The sequence below is a fragment of the Grammomys surdaster genome, unplaced genomic scaffold (assembly GCF_004785775.1).
Source record: "Grammomys surdaster isolate TR1022 unplaced genomic scaffold, NIH_TR_1.0 125429, whole genome shotgun sequence".
Taxonomy (NCBI): Eukaryota; Metazoa; Chordata; class Mammalia; order Rodentia; family Muridae; genus Grammomys; species Grammomys surdaster.
In genome coordinates, this window is record NW_021620296.1 from 1171588 (window position 1) to 1190017 (window position 18430).

The 18430-nt window shown below is 56.4% G+C and overlaps 3 protein-coding genes and 1 long non-coding RNA gene across 4 annotated transcripts; 3 read left to right on the forward strand and 1 right to left on the reverse strand.

Annotated features, from left to right (window-relative positions):
- Positions 1-2812: 2812 nt before the first annotated feature.
- Positions 2813-3931, forward strand: LOC114637790. The gene is made up of 4 exons (XR_003713794.1): positions 2813-2966; positions 3387-3423; positions 3508-3566; positions 3641-3931. It is a non-coding gene; the product is annotated as an uncharacterized LOC114637790 (long non-coding RNA).
- Positions 3932-4027: 96 nt separating this feature from the next.
- Pde4c (phosphodiesterase 4C) lies at positions 4028-8580 on the forward strand. Its single transcript, XM_028786057.1, has 9 exons — positions 4028-4272; positions 4619-4779; positions 4866-4964; positions 5203-5367; positions 5446-5545; positions 5758-5912; positions 6301-6423; positions 6604-6786; positions 7416-8580. Exons 1-9 carry the CDS (start codon positions 4188-4190, stop codon positions 7698-7700), a joined length of 1356 nt encoding a protein of 451 aa, XP_028641890.1. The 5' UTR covers positions 4028-4187; the 3' UTR covers positions 7701-8580.
- A 2818-nt stretch (positions 8581-11398) lies between these two features.
- Rab3a (RAB3A, member RAS oncogene family) lies at positions 11399-15732 on the forward strand. Its single transcript, XM_028786091.1, has 5 exons — positions 11399-11567; positions 12525-12752; positions 13433-13551; positions 14181-14305; positions 14940-15732. The coding sequence occupies exons 2-5, from the start codon at positions 12525-12527 to the stop codon at positions 15128-15130; spliced, it is 663 nt and encodes a 220-aa protein (XP_028641924.1). The 5' UTR covers positions 11399-11567; the 3' UTR covers positions 15131-15732.
- Positions 15697-18019, reverse strand: Mpv17l2 (MPV17 mitochondrial inner membrane protein like 2). The gene is made up of 5 exons (XM_028786092.1): positions 17833-18019; positions 17426-17596; positions 16388-16464; positions 16115-16243; positions 15697-16036 (listed from the first exon to the last, which is right to left on the reverse strand). The coding sequence occupies exons 1-5, from the start codon at positions 18017-18019 to the stop codon at positions 15998-16000; spliced, it is 603 nt and encodes a 200-aa protein (XP_028641925.1). The 3' UTR covers positions 15697-15997.
- Between the last annotated feature and the right edge of the window lie 411 nt (positions 18020-18430).

Genomic DNA, 18430 nt, shown 5'->3' on the forward strand with positions numbered 1-18430 from the left:
GGTGTAGATCCCGTGACATCTGGAGCAGCCCAGGCGGAAGGCTCCGCGGGCGGATGTTTGTGTGGGAGACACAACCTCACCATTGAAATGGTCCAGACGTGGGGCCTGGGGAACGTCAGAGCGACGGGGTCACGCGGGGACCTGGGGGCTGGAGCGGTGCTGCAGCGCTCCAGGAAGCCCGGTGATTGCGCAGTGCCTCAGTTTCCCCCACGGGAAAACAACTACGGGGTTTGCCATTCGGGACGTCCTCACCCTGGAATGAATCTGAGTTACTGTGGGCTGCGGCGTCCCGGTACCTCAGGGATCTCTCTCCCTATGAGGGGATATCCTTCTCCAATCTCCCACAAGACTCTGAGATAGTCTCACTCTGAAGTCTGAGGTGTCCTTGAATTAGCGGTAATTCTCCTACCTCAGCCTCCCCAGACGGAATGGCAGATGTGCCCGACCACACGGCATCTCGCTCTGAGGCGGTTCCCAGCCCAGACCCCCATACCAACCCCTAAGGCTGTGCTTGGTGGCTACCTACCTCTCCACCTATCTGTCGGGAGGCTGAAGCGGAAGTACCATGAGTTCCCAGTCAGCCCGGGTACACAGTGAGTTCAAAGCCAACTTGGGCTACCTGAGGCCCGGTCTTAAAAAACAAAAAGTGAATTAACTAGAAGTTAGAGAATAGAGTCGCGGGTATGCTGAGCCTCAGTGTCCCCGCAGTTTCCCCCAGGGTGGGAGACGCACAGCGACGGGCGGAGCCTGGTCCTCTCGCTCCGCCCCGGGGCAGCTAAAAAGGTCCGGCTTCCCGAGTCCCAGCTCAACCCGGCCATGCAGGGCTCCGCGGCCCCTGGCTGCCTCCGGGAGCCCCTGCGCGGCTCCCCCGTGCTCTTCAGGAAGCTGCTGGTGAATCAGAGCATCCGCCTGCAGCGCCGCTTCACGGTGGCCCATCCGCTGTGGTGAGGGGAGCAGGGTCAGACACAGGGATTCGGGGTGACACGCAGGAGCAGCCACAGCCACGCTAGGGTCAGGCGTCCGTCTGTCCGCCCGCCTCTCCCTCCTTTCTGTCCTGTCTCTGCCCGCCTGCACCCTCCACTCACCGCTTCGACGCACGCTGAGGGGGCCTGACCATTGTACTCCCCGTCCCTGTGCAGCTGTGCGGCCCTGCAATCTGGGTCTGACCCAGCTGGCCTACGGCGGGCGCGCGGGAGCGGGGTGGGGGAGCTTCCCTCCGATGTCCCACCCCTCGTCGGCACGCGGGGCTGCGGGGTCAGGCGGGGGCTTCGGAAGCAGGGGTGGAGTTTCCAGGTTCAAATCCTAACCTGCGCTAAGGAGCTGTGACCTCATAGGCTGTACGCTCCTGCAGTCGAGGCAGAGCCTTGTGGGCGCACGGTGACCAGCCTCGTGCCGTCATTTTGTGGGAACTGCTTGCGGGCTGAGTGTAGCACTCCGAGACGGGAGTTCCCTCAGCCAGGTCACACGGCATTTAGTGACAGCTAGGGGACTGCGTGACCCTTGGGAGCTTGGGATCCCGGGGTCCTGTGGGATCAGGACCACAGTCATCAGCCAAGAGCAGCCCCTCTCTAGGGTCTGAAGGGAGTGTGCCACCTGGTACCCAAAAGTGAGCCTGAGGGAGGAGGGCAGGTCCTCAGAAGGTTGAAAATGAAGTTTCTTTGCCGCTTGGTGCCTCAGTTTACCCGTCTGGCCCACGCGCCGTTCCCACAGCCAGGACAGGGACCTCGCAGAGTGCTTTCACGTCATGGAACGGCTGCCTGACCCGCCAACCCCGGCTAAGTTTAGAGCAGAAAGAAAAGCAGCCTTTTAGGCCCAACAAATCGCCAGCCAGCCCTTAACCCTGTGCGCCCGAGGGCGGGGTTAGAACCTAGCACCGTGAAGTTGCCCCTGCCTCAAGTTTTCCAGTCGTTCCCAGGTGGGACAGGAAAAGGGACCACCACCTGAAGTCCTTGGGATGGAGAGTTCGGGGCGCTCACGGGGACACGAGGGAGCCCCTGGGCCTGGGGACAGTAAAGGCGCTCCCTCCACGTGACATCATGAAGTGTCCAAAACCCGAGGGAATCTGGCAAAGAGGACGAGCGCAGCTGAGCTCACCCGAGTGAGGTGGGACTGGGTCGAGGATGCTCGAACCCATTCGAACTCGCCCAGTCCTTGCCGGAAACAGCCGAATCGAGCCGAGCTTATCCGGCACTACTGGTGAGGACCAGGATGGAGTGACCTCTAGGGTACAGCAGACGATCCAGATGATCACGTGACCGCGTCTCCGGCCAGCGGGCAGCGCTTCCCAAAGTCGCCACCGTCCTCCTGCACCCAGTTCCTGCCCCACACGCCTCTTTCTAGAAATGTATTTATCATCGTGTGGGTGTTTTGTCTGAACGTGTGGGCGCCACGTGCCTGGCACCACGGTCGCCGGAAGAGGGCGTCAGATCCCGAGTACTGAGTCACATTTGCCCTTACGTGGGAGGCGAACCCCAGCTCTACAAGCCCCGAACCTTTCCGAGCTCTAACCCCAAGGAGAGGAGTGTAGACCCGCTCCTGCCGGGTCAGAGGCAGTGGAACCTGGAAGCCTTGCAGAAGAGGGCGTGGGCGACAGAGAGGGGCGGTGCCTTTGGTGGGGCGGAGATTTGGGGTTGGGGCGCGGCTGATTGGCCCAAGGCATTCGTTCCCGCGGGGCAGGCGTGATGGAGGTGGAAGGGGGCGGGTCTAGGGAGGATGGGACGGATTCACCAACAGAAGGATCCTCCCTGAGGTTGTTTTTCTGTTCCCGCCTCCAGCTGTGACCTGGAAAATGGGCTCCCGAGCGGCAGGGGTCTCCTGGACGCTCAGTCCGGGTCGAGTGTCAGCCGTGCCTTCCAGTCCCCTGTCCATCACGGCCAGCGGCGCGAGTCTTTCCTGTACCGCTCGGACAGCGACCATGAGTCTTTACCCAAGGCTGTGTCCCGGACCTCCTCGGCGGCCAGCGACCTGTGAGGCCCCTTCCTCCGATTAGTGAGGTTTTGGAGTTGAAGTAGGAAAGTTGGAGTTTCCCAGAGTGTTATTTTGTGAATGTTCAGCATGTAGCAAACACCAGTGGTCTGTGCTTGCTTGGCCTTAGGCCAGGTTGGGGACAGCGTGGCATATTAATTCGGAAACATTAAGGCCCATTAGTAGTAACTCAACAAATACTTTTACTTGAGCCCCGTAGTAGTTGTGATGAAAAGGGAAAAACAATTCTTTCTTTCCTGACTCTGCTAAGACCCCTTCTGTCTGTGGGACTCAGTTTCCCCATTTTAGATATGGATAACGTAGGGGATTGGTGGGAGAGGCTGGAAGGGCCTGGGTAGGAGTCTTGAGGGGAGGGCTCGCTGAAGCCGGCAGATGCCCTCAGTGATGATCTTATCCTGCAGACTTGGAGAAGACATGATTGTCACGCCCTTCGCCCAGGTGGGTGTCCCCCGCCGCCCTCCTACCCGAACGCACAGAGGGAGCTGTGCGTCCTCCTGTCGCTGAGCACTGCTCTCGCCACAGGTCCTGGCCAGTCTCAGGACGGTCCGTGGCAACGTGGCTGCCCTGGGCAGTGTCACCAGGTACGGAGAGCTTCAGGAAGGGCGGGGTCTGACGGCGTGGGGTGAGGTGGCCCCTCTGACGTCCCTGTCCACAGGCAGGTGCTTCTTGGGACCCCTTCACACAGCAGCCAACAGGAGGCCTCAGCAGGTATCACCCCACCCCCAACCCGAGGCCAGCTGTGAAAGTCCTCCCATCCTGCCCTTGGATTGTGGCTCATCGCAAACAGGCTCCACCCCCCAAACCTACATTTGCACACAGAGCCCCCCCCACACACACACATTACAGACCAGAGAGGGTCCTGGGCCTCTGTCTGGCGTGACAGTCACTCGCAGGAGGTTGTGGAGCTGGGAGCTGTGGTCCTAGGCTTTGGGGGTTGAGGTGCAGAGATGAGGGGGCACAGGCTCCCAGCGGGGGTCCCTGCCCTGATGCACGTGGCTCCCAGAGGACTCTGGGCTGCAGCTGGCACAGGAGACGCTGGAGGAGCTGGACTGGTGCCTGGAGCAGCTGGAGACACTGCAGACTCGTCGCTCGGTGGGCGAGATGGCTTCCAACAAGGTGAGGACGCTGCACCCCTGTTTGCCGTCCTCCCTACTCACCGTCCTCCCTGCTCATCCTCCTCCCGGGCCCTGCAGTTCAAGCGCATGCTCAACCGCGAGTTGACCCACCTGTCGGAAACCAGCCGCTCAGGGAACCAGGTGTCAGAGTTCATCTCGCAGACGTTCCTGGGTGAGCGGCCTGACAACCTTGGGAGGTCGTAGGAGGTTTCTCCCTCAGACGCCATTGCAGCCCTCTGAGGAGGACTAGCGAGGTCTCAGCCAGCACAGTTGGCCAGGGCTGGAGGAGAGGGATGGCAGGGACACTTTTGGGGGAGAGGACATAACAGGTAGGATTTTGAAGCACAAGTAGGAGTTTGCCAGTGAAGACAAGGGGAACACATGTGACCCTAGACACAGCAAATCCTGCAGATCCTCATGACAGGAGGAGACACCGGTGATAAACAAGATAGCTGGGCCTGGGGTCCTGAGTCAGACCTGCTCAGTGGGTTGGAGTCTGAGCCACCTGCTCTCTGCAGACCAGCAGGCTGAGGTGGAGCTGCCTAAGCCGCCCACGGTAGACAACCCGTGGCCCATGGCCCAGATCACTGGGCTGTGTCGGTCCCCCCACACCAGCCTTCCCACAGCCGCCATCCCACGCTTTGGGGTCCAGACAGACCAGGAGGAGCAGCTGGCTAAGGTGGGTCTCTGCAGAGCCACGGGACTCAGTTTCCCAACCTGTACACGAGGCTCAAGGGACAGATGCAGTACCGCTGTCGCCCTTAGGAGCTTGAAGACGCCAACAGATGGGGATTTGACGTGTTCAAAGTGGCTGAGCTGAGTGGGAACCTGCCCCTCACAGCTGTGATGTTCAGCGTCCTCCAGGTGCTTCCCTCGCCTTTGCTGTCCTTCTATTCCAGTCTTGAAAAGACCCAGATTGGAGTAGTGGGGCCCTGAACTGTAACTGGTGGGTTGAGTAGAAAAGGGGACAAAGACAGAAAGAACTCAGGATTGCAGCAGCACCAGGACATCCTGGAGGAAGGGGCATTGGAGGCAGAGGAGTGGGGTGAGCTGAGCTGGAGCCCCAAACCCAAGGCCCTGAGTCAGGTCTGTGACGCACCAGGAACGGGACCTGCTCAAGACGTTCCAGATCCCAGCGGACACGCTGCAGAAGTACCTGCTGACCCTAGAGGGGCACTACCACTCCGACGTGGCGTACCACAACAGCACGCATGCTGCCGACGTGGTGCAGTCTGCGCATGTGTTGCTGAGCGCCCCAGCCCTGGAGGTACCATGCCCAGCCAAGGACATGGGGTGGGCAGGGCAGAGCGGTCACCCTCGGCCCTGATGCCCAGGCTCTGCTCAGGCCGTGTTCACGGACCTTGAAGTCTTGGCAGCTATCTTTGCGTGCGCTATACACGACGTAGACCACCCGGGTGTCTCCAACCAATTTCTCATCAACACCAGTAAGTGAGGTGACCACAGCTGAAACTCCCCAGTGTGTCCTGAACCGTCCTACCATGCAGACTCAGACGGGTGTCGGCGGCTTGGATGGCTTTCTGCTGGAAGAGGCATTAGCGTTTGGGCTTCAGTGGATACATTGGATTTGGCCAGTGATGTTCCCTCCTCAATAGTTTTTGGGTGGAGTTGGGTCTCGAGACCATGGTTGTCCCCACAGACTCGGAGCTGGCCCTGATGTACAATGACTCATCGGTGCTGGAGAACCATCACCTGGCGGTAGGCTTCAAGCTCCTGCAGGGGGAAAACTGTGACATCTTCCGGAATCTCAGCACCAAACAGAGACTGAGTCTGCGCAGGATGGTCATAGACATGGTGACGTCACGGCGTGGGGCGGTGATGCCCTACGTGGGTTAGGCTTCCCACACAGGCTGTATGGCAACAGGCACGGGGTTTCCATTGACCTGCTTGGTTTTCTCCTAGTCAGTGGGTTGTCGGGGTTCAGGGTCGCATATTTCATTTATAAATTCAACACTTATTAGGTGCCTATTGTTTACTGATTTTTACCTGTGTCCTTTGGGTATTCCTTTGCTATTTACGTTTTTTGGAATTCATCCCCTTACCTCCACTTCTGTACCCACAGGCGGGCAGCTTCAGTTGACAACTGTGCCGCCCAGCGTTTCCGTCCTCGCTTTCACAGGTGGGGCTACTAAGGCACAGAAGGTCTCAGAGGTGCAGCGTCCTTAACTTCATGTCCTCCCAGGTGCTGGCCACAGACATGTGTAAGCACATGAGCCTCCTGGCCGACCTTAAGACCATGGTAGAGACGAAGAAGGTGACTAGCCTTGGCGTCCTGCTCTTGGACAACTACTCCGACCGCATCCAGGTTTGCCCCGAGCCTCAGTTTCCCGCTTTAGCTTCCTGAGAGAGTCTTTTCACTCGGTAGCTTAGCCTGCTTGAGTAGTCAGTATTCTCCTGCCTTGGGTGCACACCACCACACTGTGCTCAGCTTTGGGATGTGGTGAGAGGATGTGGCTGGGCCCTCTGAGTCCCCCACCCTCCACAGGTCCTCCAGAGCCTGGTGCACTGCGCCGACCTTAGCAACCCCGCCAAGCCGCTACCCCTCTACCGCCAGTGGACGGAGCGCATCATGGCCGAGTTCTTCCAGCAGGGCGACCGGGAGCGTGAGTCAGGCCTGGACATCAGCCCCATGTGTGACAAGCACACAGCCTCAGTGGAGAAATCCCAGGTGCGGAGAGGGAGCTGTGCCCCACTAAAGGGTGGAGTCATTCTTTTTAAAAAAATTTTATGTATGTGAGTACATTGTCACTTGTCTTCAGACACCCCAGAAGAGGGTGTCAGATGCCATCACAGATGGTTGTAAGCCACCATGTGGTTGCTGGGAATTGAACTCAGGACATCTGGAGGAGCAGTCAGTGCTCTTAACTGAGCCATCTCTCCAGCCCCTCAGAGTCATTCTTGAGACAGGGCTTTCCTGTGCTGCCAGCCCTGGCTATCCTGGAACTCCCTCTGTAGACCAGGCTGGCCTCTGTCTTAGAGATCCTCCTGCCTCTGCCTCCCAAATGCAGGGATCAAAGGTGTGCACCACTATCCAGCTAGGGCAGATTTTTGATTTGTTGTTTTAAAGACATCTCATTTTGTCACCCTGGCTGGCCTAGAACTCACTGGCTAGAGATCAGCCTGCCTCAGTCTCCTGGCATGTTGTGCTAGGATGGGTTTTTTCAAGAGGATTTTGAAGGATGAATAGGAGTTGGCAAATGAGCATTGCAGGTGGAGAACACCGTGCAGCCGGCTGGGAGACGAGGCTGATTCTAGATCTCACTGGGACTCACTTGCCCCTTCTGTGCTCACTCTAAGGTGGGATTCATTGACTACATCGCTCACCCATTGTGGGAAACATGGGCTGACCTAGTACACCCTGACGCTCAGGAGCTGCTGGATACCTTGGAAGACAACAGAGAGTGGTATCAGAGTCGGGTTCCCTACAGCCCTCCACACGGCACTGGCCTGGACAGGTTCAAGTTTAAGCTGACCCTGGAGGAGACAGAGGAGGAGGAGGAGAAGGAGGACGAAGAAGAGGAAGAGGAGGAAGGGCAGTACACAGCACTGAACAGGAAGTCCTCAGAGCCACCCAGCACTTAACTCCTGTCCTCCAAGGCCAACCCAGAGCCCAGCGTCTGCTTTGTCCAACAAGAGTTGGGCTAGTCTGGCGCGGACCATGAAGTCATGGGTGCTGATGCCTTCTCTTTCTGCCAGTCAAAGATACAGCCAAGATTTACACATAGCCAAGCTTGAGGTCCTGAAAGCCTGTGGCTGGGGTTAATTCTGACCGCAGGGTTGGCTAGAATGGCACCAGGGCCTGGGCAGTGCCACCTCATGCATCTCAGAAGATGGACTAGGCTTCAGTCTGCACGCAGGCTACAGCAGGACTCTGTGTTCTAGTTTAGTTGGTTTCTTTTTGGTGCTGAAGATGGAACCCCAGATTCCCATGTGAGCATAGTGACCCCCAGCCCCATCGTCCTCCCTTGATGTCCTGCCTTCACCAGTCCAACCGCAAGCCTTCACTGAGTCCCTCAGGGGGGATCCCTTTCGTAAAATGCGGGCAGGGACCGCCTCCCACAGAGGTCTGGTGTCTCCTGACACCATTGGTTGCACAAGACTCTTCTTAGCTAGCGAGAGGTCAGTGACCCCTGCAGGCCTCCGGCTTGCCATGAACTGCTCATACACTTCAGGAAACTGGTGGAGAATCAGTGAGAATCCACTTCAACAAGATTGGGCTTCCCAAACCGTGCGCCGAAGCACCGCTGTTCTCCACAGGCGTTCCCCAGACTCAGGAGGTGGAGACAGCTGGTCCACACTGGGCAGCCGGACCAGAAATAAAAAGAGCCAGAGTGTGGCTAAGGGGTGGAGCCAATGAGGGGTATGGGGCGTGGCTCTGGTAACAGAGCTTCAGCTTGTGGAAAGTCCTGAGTTCCATTTCTATCACTGCAAAAATAGAAATAAACCTGCTCGTTCACTTGTGGGGAAACTGAGTCATAACTTGTCCCTCAAAGCTCTTATGGAGAGTGGGAACTGGGTCCTGGTGCCCCCTGGTGGTATGACTGATTCCCTGTTTGTTTTGTGCACCATGCTTAAGACTTTTTGAGACAAAGTCTCACTTTTTTTTTTTTTTTGCTTTTTTGTTTGTTTGTTTGTTTTTTTGAGACAAGGTTTCTCTGTGTAGCCCTGGCTGTCCTGGAACTCACTCTGTAGACCAGGCTGGCCTTGAACTCAGAAATCCACCTGCCTCTGCCTCCCAAGTGCTGGGATTAAAGGTGCGCACCACCACTGCCCTGCAAGGTCTCATGTTCTCAAGTCCTGATGTCAAACTTGTTTGCCACAGAGGATGACACTAAAATGATTTTCTTGCTTCCACCTTCCAAGTGCTTGGCTGGGGTGACAGGCATGTGTCATGTTCCCTCCCTCTCCCTCCCTCTTCCTCCCTCTCCCTGTGGACCTGTAACCCTGCACTTGACCAAGGCCTCCAAGGAGCAAGAGTGGCAGGCGACTTCCTCTGTAAATATTATGACTCCAGCTATTCATTCCCCGGAGGCACAAAAGGCCATCTTGGGTCACACACTGGGACATTTCCTTCTTCCTTCCAGATGTTTTAAGAGGTGACCCTTAGAGGTTTCTTGTTAAACAAAGTAATATGTGTTCACTGTGGGAGAATTTGGAAGTCAAACTTACAAAGAAAATAAACTATTGGGCCACTGAGATGGTTCAGCAGGCCAAGGCGCTTGCCGCCAAGTCTGATGACGTGAGTTCCATCCCTCGGACTCCCTAGGTTATCCTCTGACACTCCCCTTTCCAACACAAATAAATGAGTATAAGTTAGGAAGGTTTGAGGAGAAGTTTCCCTCTGTCTCTTCTCCCTGTGCTCTCGTTCTCCCAGGCCTTTAACACACACATTTCATTTTTCGAGACAGCTGCACTGTACTCACTGCGTAGCCTGGAACTCAGAGACCACTAAGTGGTGTGTGAGTAAAGGTCTCGGTCAGCATGCCAGCACTTGTCCCCTACTGCTGTTTCTATGGATCACTCTGTGATCCAGGGCAATGATGAACTCCCAATCCTCCTGCCTCAGGCTTCCAAGTGCTCCGATGGAGTCTTGCCACCTACTGAACCACAAGCACAGTTCTCATAGAGCCCTTGCTTGGTGCTGGAGGCGGCTGGGTTCCTCCCCTGGCCTTATCCCTTGGGAATGAACCCAAATCAGGCTGGGGTGCCGCAGACTCCCTCTGCATTCTCTGTCCTCAAACCTGATCGGGGGTCCCCACCATAGCCTCTGCGTGGGCCCAGAGCTCACTAAGTAACAAACTGATGGTCACTTTGTGTCTCTGCACGAATGCAGGGGAAGCAGAAAATAAACTTCCTCGGAGGCCCAGGATTGGGCGGAGCTCTAAGCTCCTCGCGGGGGTGGACTAGCATCCAGGCGACAAGTTATTCTGGTCCCTTGGCGCCTCCGCAGCTGGCGGGGCGGTCTATAAATGGGGCCAGGCCACATTCCCAGTTCTGCTTCCTGTGGGGACGAAAGAGATGGGGACCCTGCCCGGCCGCACGGCGAGGGAGAACAGGACAGACCCCAGATTCCCACCGTGGCAGGCGGGTTTGCAGAAATGAGAGTTTGCAGGGATGAGTCGTATGGTATCATGGCCTGGAAGTCTGCACTTCTGCACCCAGCTTCCTAAGACACAGGGTCGCCTGGGTCCTAGTGTCCATATTATAAAGGGCATGGGGTAGCTGTTCTCGAACCTTATCTGTTTCCTTGGTCTTGTATTACAATTTTGGAAGATTTATGGGTCAGGATACTTCTGAGCCCTAAGTAAGTAAGGAAGCAAGGGGTTCTCTGGAGACGCGTCAGACTCTTTTCTCTTTGCACAGATCCGGATTTTTTTCTTTATTTCTTTGGGACATTTGTTTTATGTGGATCAAGACACTATGTAACTGAGGATGACCTTGGACGTCTGTTCCCCGCCCCCCGCCCCCCAGTGCAGAGAACAGGGGCTCTGGATCAACCTAGGCCTTTGTTGTTGCAATGCAGGTTCCCCGCCAAACTCAGAAATATCCTCAGCCCATTAGAAAACAGTTCTTCCTTTCTTTTATTTATTTATTATTTATTTATTTATTGGTTTTTCGAGACAGGGTTTCCTTTTTTTATTTTTATTATTTATTTATTTGCTTGTTTGTTTTGTTTTTTGAGACAAAGTTTCTCCTCGTAGTCCTGCTGTCCTGGAACTCACACTGTAGACCAGGCTGGCCACGAACTCAGAGATCTGCCTCCATCTGCCTTCTGAGTGTTGTGAATAAAAACTCTTGTCTTTTCTTTAATGGGTCTTTTGAGCCCTAAAATGTTGTAAGCAAGATACATGCCTACCATCCCAACACTTGTGAGGTACAGGCAGGAGGATCGAGAGTTCAAGATCAGCCTCTGCTGCTTGGCAAGTTCGAGGCCAGCCTATATGAGACCATTTCTCAAAACAAAACCTAAACTCCTGAATGCTGCACATCTCAAAAGCAAGGGCCAGGGACTTCGAACCACAAGTTAACTAGAGCTGGGTCTTGGCCTCAGCCTCTCCGCCCTTCAAACACCTGACAGTCATCATTGGGCTGCTCAAGACGTAGGAGAGTGCTGATTCGATATGCAGTCCGTCACTCGAGAGCATCAGCCAATGAGAGCTTCATGTCTCCCTAGAGCCCGGTCCTCCTGTAGCTTACCAGGCCCCGCCCCTCCCCGGCCTGTGCGGGCCAGTGGGGCCCCGCGGCTGTCGATGCGGCCCCTCCTCTAACGTCACAGCTTCGTTTGCATAGAAAGCCCCGCCCCTGGCTTTGCAGGACGTCAGCGAGGACTGCAGGGGCCTGAGCCTCCGCCGCCGCCTGCAGCCCCCCGCATCCTTTTCTGTGGCCCAGTCGCCAGCGCAATCGCCACGGTCGCCGTCGCCAGCGTTGTCTCATCTTAGAGAGGGCAAGGTGAGCACAACCCAGGGTCACACACCGCGGAGCCCGCGTTTCACCGACAGCCGGGGGATCAAGGGTGTAGCGCGACTCGGGTGTAGTGGCTATGGGTCTCACATTTGTCCCACACTCCGCACCCCTCACCCTTAACCTGGCACCTGGAGCCCCGGCTTGCGACAGAGGGGGAGGGGAAAGCCAGGCCTTGCGGGAGGCTTGTGCGTGCTCGTGCTTGTGGGTTGAACACGCGTGTGCGCGCCCGCTCGGGATGAAGAGGCTCGAGTGACCTCAGGACGCGCAGCGTGCACACTTGTGAAACCTTGTGCGTGCATGTTGCGCGTGCGCGGTGCGCGCGAGTCCCAGTTCAACTATGCGCTCACACGCGTGTGGAGCCATCCGCGTGTGTGGTGTGTCCTCGAAGATGGCCAGGTGTAGTCGTGCATGGGTGCAGGGAGCAGTGCTCACACATAGGCTTGCACACACCATGCATGTCTGCTTGTTTCTCCAGTTAGCACCACTCTTGCATGCAGGGCAGGGGTTTGGGATGAGAGAGAGGGGAGGGAGAGCGTGTACACGTGCGCGCGCACGCGTGATTTTGTGCATGTGAGCTTGCGTTCATCCCGTCTCCGTCACGTGATGCGGCTATCTCAGGGCCCCAATTCTATCAGGGGAGGAATAAGGATGAGGGAGAACCGGGGATCCTCCTGTACTCATACTCCCGTGTGGGTCTCTTTAGGGTAATTAGAGATTGATGGGAAGGCAGAGGAGGCCTCAGTTTCCCTTCAGGGTGCGGGGGAATCTGAGGTTCACAGCCTGCTTAAAACCTTGGACCTGTCAAGGTCACAGCTCGGGCTATGCTTGGGGGGAGCAGGCACGTGACATTGGGAGGGGTCCTCACCTACCCTTGTGTAGTGCCCACCCTGTGTGTGGTCCTGCTGCTCCTCTCAGGCCCTCTGTGTGCCCCGCCTCCCGCAGATGGCGTCGGCCACAGACTCTCGCTATGGGCAGAAAGAGTCCTCAGACCAGAACTTCGACTATATGTTCAAGATCCTGATCATTGGCAACAGCAGCGTGGGCAAAACCTCCTTCCTCTTCCGCTATGCAGACGACTCCTTCACTCCGGCCTTTGTCAGCACCGTTGGCATAGACTTCAAGGTCAAAACCATCTACCGCAATGACAAGAGAATCAAGCTGCAGATCTGGGTGTGTAAGGCTGAGGGGAGATGTGTCCCACCCCCCGCCCTGGGCTCAGGCATGCAGGGGGGAGATGTGTCCCCCCTCCCCCCCGGGGCTCAAGCATGCAGGTGTTCTCAACTCTCTCACTGTGATCCATAAGAAAAGGAAGCTGGGTAGCTGAGGCTAACCCTCAACTGGTACTGGGGTTTAAGGTCTGCATCTCTACTGCCCAGTATGTGTTTTTTTGATTTCTTTTTTTTTTTTTTTTTTTTTTTTAAGATTTATTTATTTATTTTATTTATGAGTACACTGTCGCTGTCTTCGGACACACCAGAAGAGGGCATCCAATCTCATTACGGATGGTTGTGAGCCACCATGTGGTTGCTGGGATTTGAACTCACGACCTCTGGAAGAGCAGTCAGTGCTCTTAACCGCTGAGCCATCTCTCCAGCCCGTTTTTTTGATTTCTTAAGACCTGTGCGTCCCCACTTCACTCCTGGCATAGTGTGGTACAGGACACTCGGGCAGCACCCAGTGTGTGTCTGTCGAGTGATTACGTGGTCTTTCAGTGACCCATCTGGGTCACTGCCTGCTTTTCCTGACCCACTGTCCCTGGGCCTCAAAGTGGTTGCCTGGACAACCTCAGAGCACATTTTCTCTCAGAGGGGCTGCTGTGAGGTCCCTTCTGACCTCTCTCTTTCCCTCAGGACACAGCAGGGCAAGAACGGTACCGTACCATCACCACAGCCTATTACCGAGGCGCTATGGGTTTCATTCTAATGTATGACATCACCAATGAGGAATCCTTCAACGCAGTGCAGGACTGGTGAGCAGCCTACCCACTCAGAAAACAGAAGGCTCTCAGAATGGGACTGGAGGCAGCCGGAGCCGTGGCTTAGTTGGTAGATGCCTGCCTAGGACAAAGCTGGAGTTCATCTCCGGCATGTCCAAAAGACAACAGAGAATAGGACTCTGCTGGGACACACCAGGGGGCTGTTTCCAAGGCTTGGGGTTGTGGAGGGACACAGGTAACTGTAAGCTAGACAAGGGGCCTCCCACTGATTCTAGCATTCACCTGTCCTGTCCACCCAGGCGATGGTAAGGTCAGGTCTGTGGTCCCAGCTACTTAGGAAGCCAAGGCAGGAAAACCACTTGAGCCCCCTTGTCTGAGATCAAGCACTTGCCTAGCATGTGTGAGAACCTGGATTCCAGCCTCAGCATCACACATGAACTCCCTCAGGTCTCAACATTCAGTCAGATGGATCACTGGCTGTCATCCCAGCATCTGGGAGGCAAGAGGCTGGAGAGAGAGGTCCAGGATAACCTGGGCTCATGGGGAAGGCCTATCAAAGTCACCAAGGGCCGGGTAGTCTGTCTTGCAAGGGCTGGACACAAGGACTCAGGGATAGGGCTGGGTCCTCCAGCGTCCCTTTCAGCTTCTGGCTGCCTCTGCAGGTCCACTCAGATCAAAACATACTCATGGGACAATGCCCAGGTGCTGCTGGTGGGGAACAAGTGTGACATGGAAGACGAGCGAGTGGTGTCCTCAGAACGTGGCCGGCAGCTAGCTGACCACCTGGGTGAGTACCAAGAACTGTGGCCCTTACCAGGCTGGACCAGGGACCCAGACACCTGACAACTACACCCAGTGTCTCATGGATCAGGGTTGAGTCCAGGTGGTTCACACTTGAGAAAACGAGGCCTTATCCAGGAGGCTTTAGCCATGGGTTTCAATGGGCATGGGGGTGTTTGCTATGTCAGCTGACGGTCATGGGCTACCGTCAAGGTGCTGGGCTGTGAGGTTTTTGAACTGAAAGAGAAACATGGGTAGAAGAGGCCAAGCCTGGCTTCCTGGAGCAGGCACACAGCATGTCTATGTGGGAAGGAACAGTGGCTGGGATAGGCAGAGTAGTGACAGCGGTGCATGATCGCCCCCTAGAGGAACTGTGGCTGTCACTACATGCTGAGCTGCCAGGAAACCAGGTTGTCTTTGGAAAGGGACGGTGGGGCCTGGCTGGGCGGCAGGTGGGAGGGGTGTCTCACTAGGGTGCTCAGTATTATCCAGAGGGACGGTGGTAATGGACAGCTCACCCAGGCTAGCGTGGCTTTCCCTTGGGACCCTCCAGTGCCTTTAAAGGGGTGGGAGCGACCCTCGGAGGGCCTGTGTTTGGAGACTGCAGCTCTGTTGTGTCATTCCTCCACTCTCCAACACAGGCTTTGAGTTCTTCGAGGCCAGCGCCAAGGACAACATTAATGTCAAGCAGACCTTTGAGCGTCTGGTGGATGTCATCTGTGAGAAGATGTCAGAGTCCCTGGATACCGCGGACCCTGCGGTCACAGGCGCCAAGCAGGGCCCGCAGCTCACGGACCAGCAGGCTCCGCCTCATCAGGACTGTGCCTGCTGAGTCACCTCCCTTCCTGCTGCCAGGGGCTCGTCCCCCACCCCCTGTCACCCTATTTATTATTGTAGCTATTTATTTATTTATTGAGGATGTGCCCTGAGCGCACCCCTCCCCACCCTGTACATACCTCCACCCAGCTCTGCCTGGTGTATTGTGGTCACCGCTGCCCCCTCATTTTAAGACCCCTCCCGCCATTTTTGTTTTTGTAAACCATCCCATCCACAGTTGTCAGTTGTGAAGAGGGGACCAGATGTCACTCTGCAGCAGGCTGATGGGAGATGGCAGGGCCTGCCAGCTCTGCAGCTGAGGGATTGCCATATGGACCACCTGGTTGACAGACTGGCTTCCTGCTTGCCTGGGCCTTCTGCCCTAAACTTTGGGATAGATGGGGTGTGGGGGGATATATTCGCCACTTTTGGATATCCCCCAAACCTGTTCTGACATCATGAGTGTCAAATGTGTCCCACGCTTCCCTAGAAGTTATGAACACTACACACAGTCAATAAAGCGAATGGACCGTGCTGAGTCTCTGCTGGCCCGGCCCGTGCACCCACCCCACAAGACAGTCCTTGACATTAAAGAGAGAATTTAATGAAATTTCTGCATTGCCACCCAGCCTTGCATCCAGTGAGGCCAAACCAGACCCCACTTGAAGGCCGTGGAACACGCCCTTTACTCTGTCCAAGCAGACCAAGGACTTCATGGTCCCAGTGGAAAGCCACACGGGGACAGTCTCTGGTGGGCTCAGGAGGGACGGCTGGTCCAGGCACGGCTGGCCTGGGATTTGGACATGGCGCAGAGCTTTGACCTGGTTCAGAACTTCTTGAGGGAGCATGTCCATCGACCAAACTCATCTTCTGGGCTTCAGGTTCAGTCTGCGCAGTCTGGAGTCTGAAGTGGTTCAGGAGCCTGTATACAGCAGAGGGACGGTCACGCAGGCACAGGGTGGAACCCACGCCCTCCCCCATTCCACGGGGTTGAGCTCACCCAGTACTTCAGATAGGACAGGTATGTGTCCCAGCCCAGTGTCACCCCATTGATATAGGTGACTCGGAAATGAGAAGGGATGAAGAGGAAGTTCACCAGCTGGGCAGCTGGCCACACACACCAGTCGGCCTACGGAAAGGCGGGGGCACTGTGAGGGCAGGGCGGTTACGAGGGGCGGGGCCTGGAAAGTGGGTGGGACCAAGGCCTTGGGGGTGGGTCTGGAGGGTAGAGGGGGTGGAGCCATGTCGAGAGAGCCCACATGGGCACGCCCACCTTGTAGAAGTCCCAGAATTTGGCTCGCAGCTCCTGGAAGCTCTCCTCTAGTGTCTGGCCCTCCAGGCTGCCAAGGCCTGGGAAGTAAAGACCAGGAAGGGAATGTAAAGGCTGAGGTGGAAGCCGGTCTCAGGCAGAGCACCAGGGCGGGTCCAGGGGAAAAGAGAGGATCCAGTTCACTCCTCAATCCTGCCTCAGTCCCACCCCGACCCTATCCTTCAGGTCACTCTCCTGCATGCACTACGTTCATGCCTGGAGTAACTGCAGCCTTGCACCCAGGCTACCCCAAGAGTTCCTCAGGCATTGTCTTTGCCACTCTAACTCTCATCTGGTCTCCTAACCCCTTCGGCTCCCTGATGGTGTGCCCCTATTGGAGGGATATTCTCAAAAGGAGAACATAAAAACGCAATATTGTTGTAACCTCAGTTCTGGGGAGGGGGTGAGGCAGGACTGTCACAGATTTAGGCCAGCCAGGGCTACACAGTGAGACCATCCCTGTGCTAAAAGTTACCTTTATTTATCAATTTGACTTAGACTAGACTCATCGGAGTCCCCAGGGGGTGTCTACATGCATTAGCCTGTGGCATACTCGCATCGGCTTACGTAATTAAGTGGGAATTCATTGGTGTGGGAAGACCCGGGGTCCTGGACTGGTCACAAAGGGAGAAATAATCTGAGCAAAGCAAGAGAACATGCAGTTCTCTCTCTGGCTGCGATGTGACTAGCTGTGTGCAGTTCCTGCCTTGATCTCTCCACAACTGTAGCTGGAAAACCCTTCCTGTCCCAGTTTGTAGCAAACTTAAGGCAGCTTGAGTGTATGATGTCTCCTAGAACATCATCGGGAGGCAAAGGCAGATGAATCTCTGTGAGTTTGAGACCATCCTGGTCTTTAGAGCAAGTTCCAGGACAGCACGGTCTACACATAGAAACCCGGTCTCCGGGGGGGGGGAAAAAAAAAAAGAGAAGCCCTGTCAGCGCTCCCCTAAGCACAAACCAGGCCTTGCCCATCACGACCCCTGAAGCCAAAGTGCTCCTTACCCAGGAAGTACCAGACGCCCAGTATGGGAGATGCCACCGTTTGATCCACTAGTACCTTCTTCATCACACTCGGGAGGCTTCGTAGACCCGACGCGGGGAGGAGGCGGTCCAACCACAGGTACCAGAAGTGTAGGAAGGGCCCCATGGTGCAGCCCACCGCGAACATGCTGGCTGCGGACAGGGAAAGTCAGGGCAGAACCTCCTGGCGAGGTGCAGGGAGCACTCCAGGGAGACTGACAGGACTCATGAGAGTGGGTGCCCGATCCCAGGGTGACCAACAGGTCCCATCAGAGCAGGTGCCCGGTCCCAGAGTGATTGACAAGCCCCAGGAAGGTGGTTGCCCGGTCCAAGAGTGACCGATAGGTCTCTCTGGGGGTCCGGCTAGTTCGCAGAGCGGTCCTGCTCACCTGAGCGCCGCGCGCTGAACCTCTGTCCAGGCCGCGCGTGCACTTCCCAGGCCTGTCGCGCGCCATCGCCCGCGGCCATGAGCACGCCGCAGCCCAGGGTGTTGGTGACGAGCAGCGCACGGCCCTGGAACAGCGGGCGCCCGGCAGCCAGCGCCTTGCGTGCCCAGAGCCAGCCTCCAGGAGCCATGGCTGAGACAGACACTAGGAGCAGCGGTAGCCGCAGGCCCCGCGCCAATCACATGCCGTGCCGAAGAACCGCCCTATTCAGATCGGACCAATCCAAAACCCCAAAGCTCCGCCTCTCGAAGGAAATGACCAATCGTCCTCAGGCGTTGCGGCACGCCGCTCACGCCGAACACGGAAGTCCTGTTTTGCGTTACCCGCCCTTTTCCTGCTTTCAGCGGACCAATGGGCAAGCGCACATGAGTCTCGCGGGCATCCCCCGCCGTGTCCCGCCCCCTGAGCCGAGCTGACCAATCGTGGGTCGTTGCCTTCCGCTGAGCCGCCTCGCCCACAAAGCCTCCTGGGAATGGGCGGGGTGAGGAGCGTTTGCAAAGCTGTTCGGACTTGACCTTGGTGTGACCTCTGATGTGCCAGT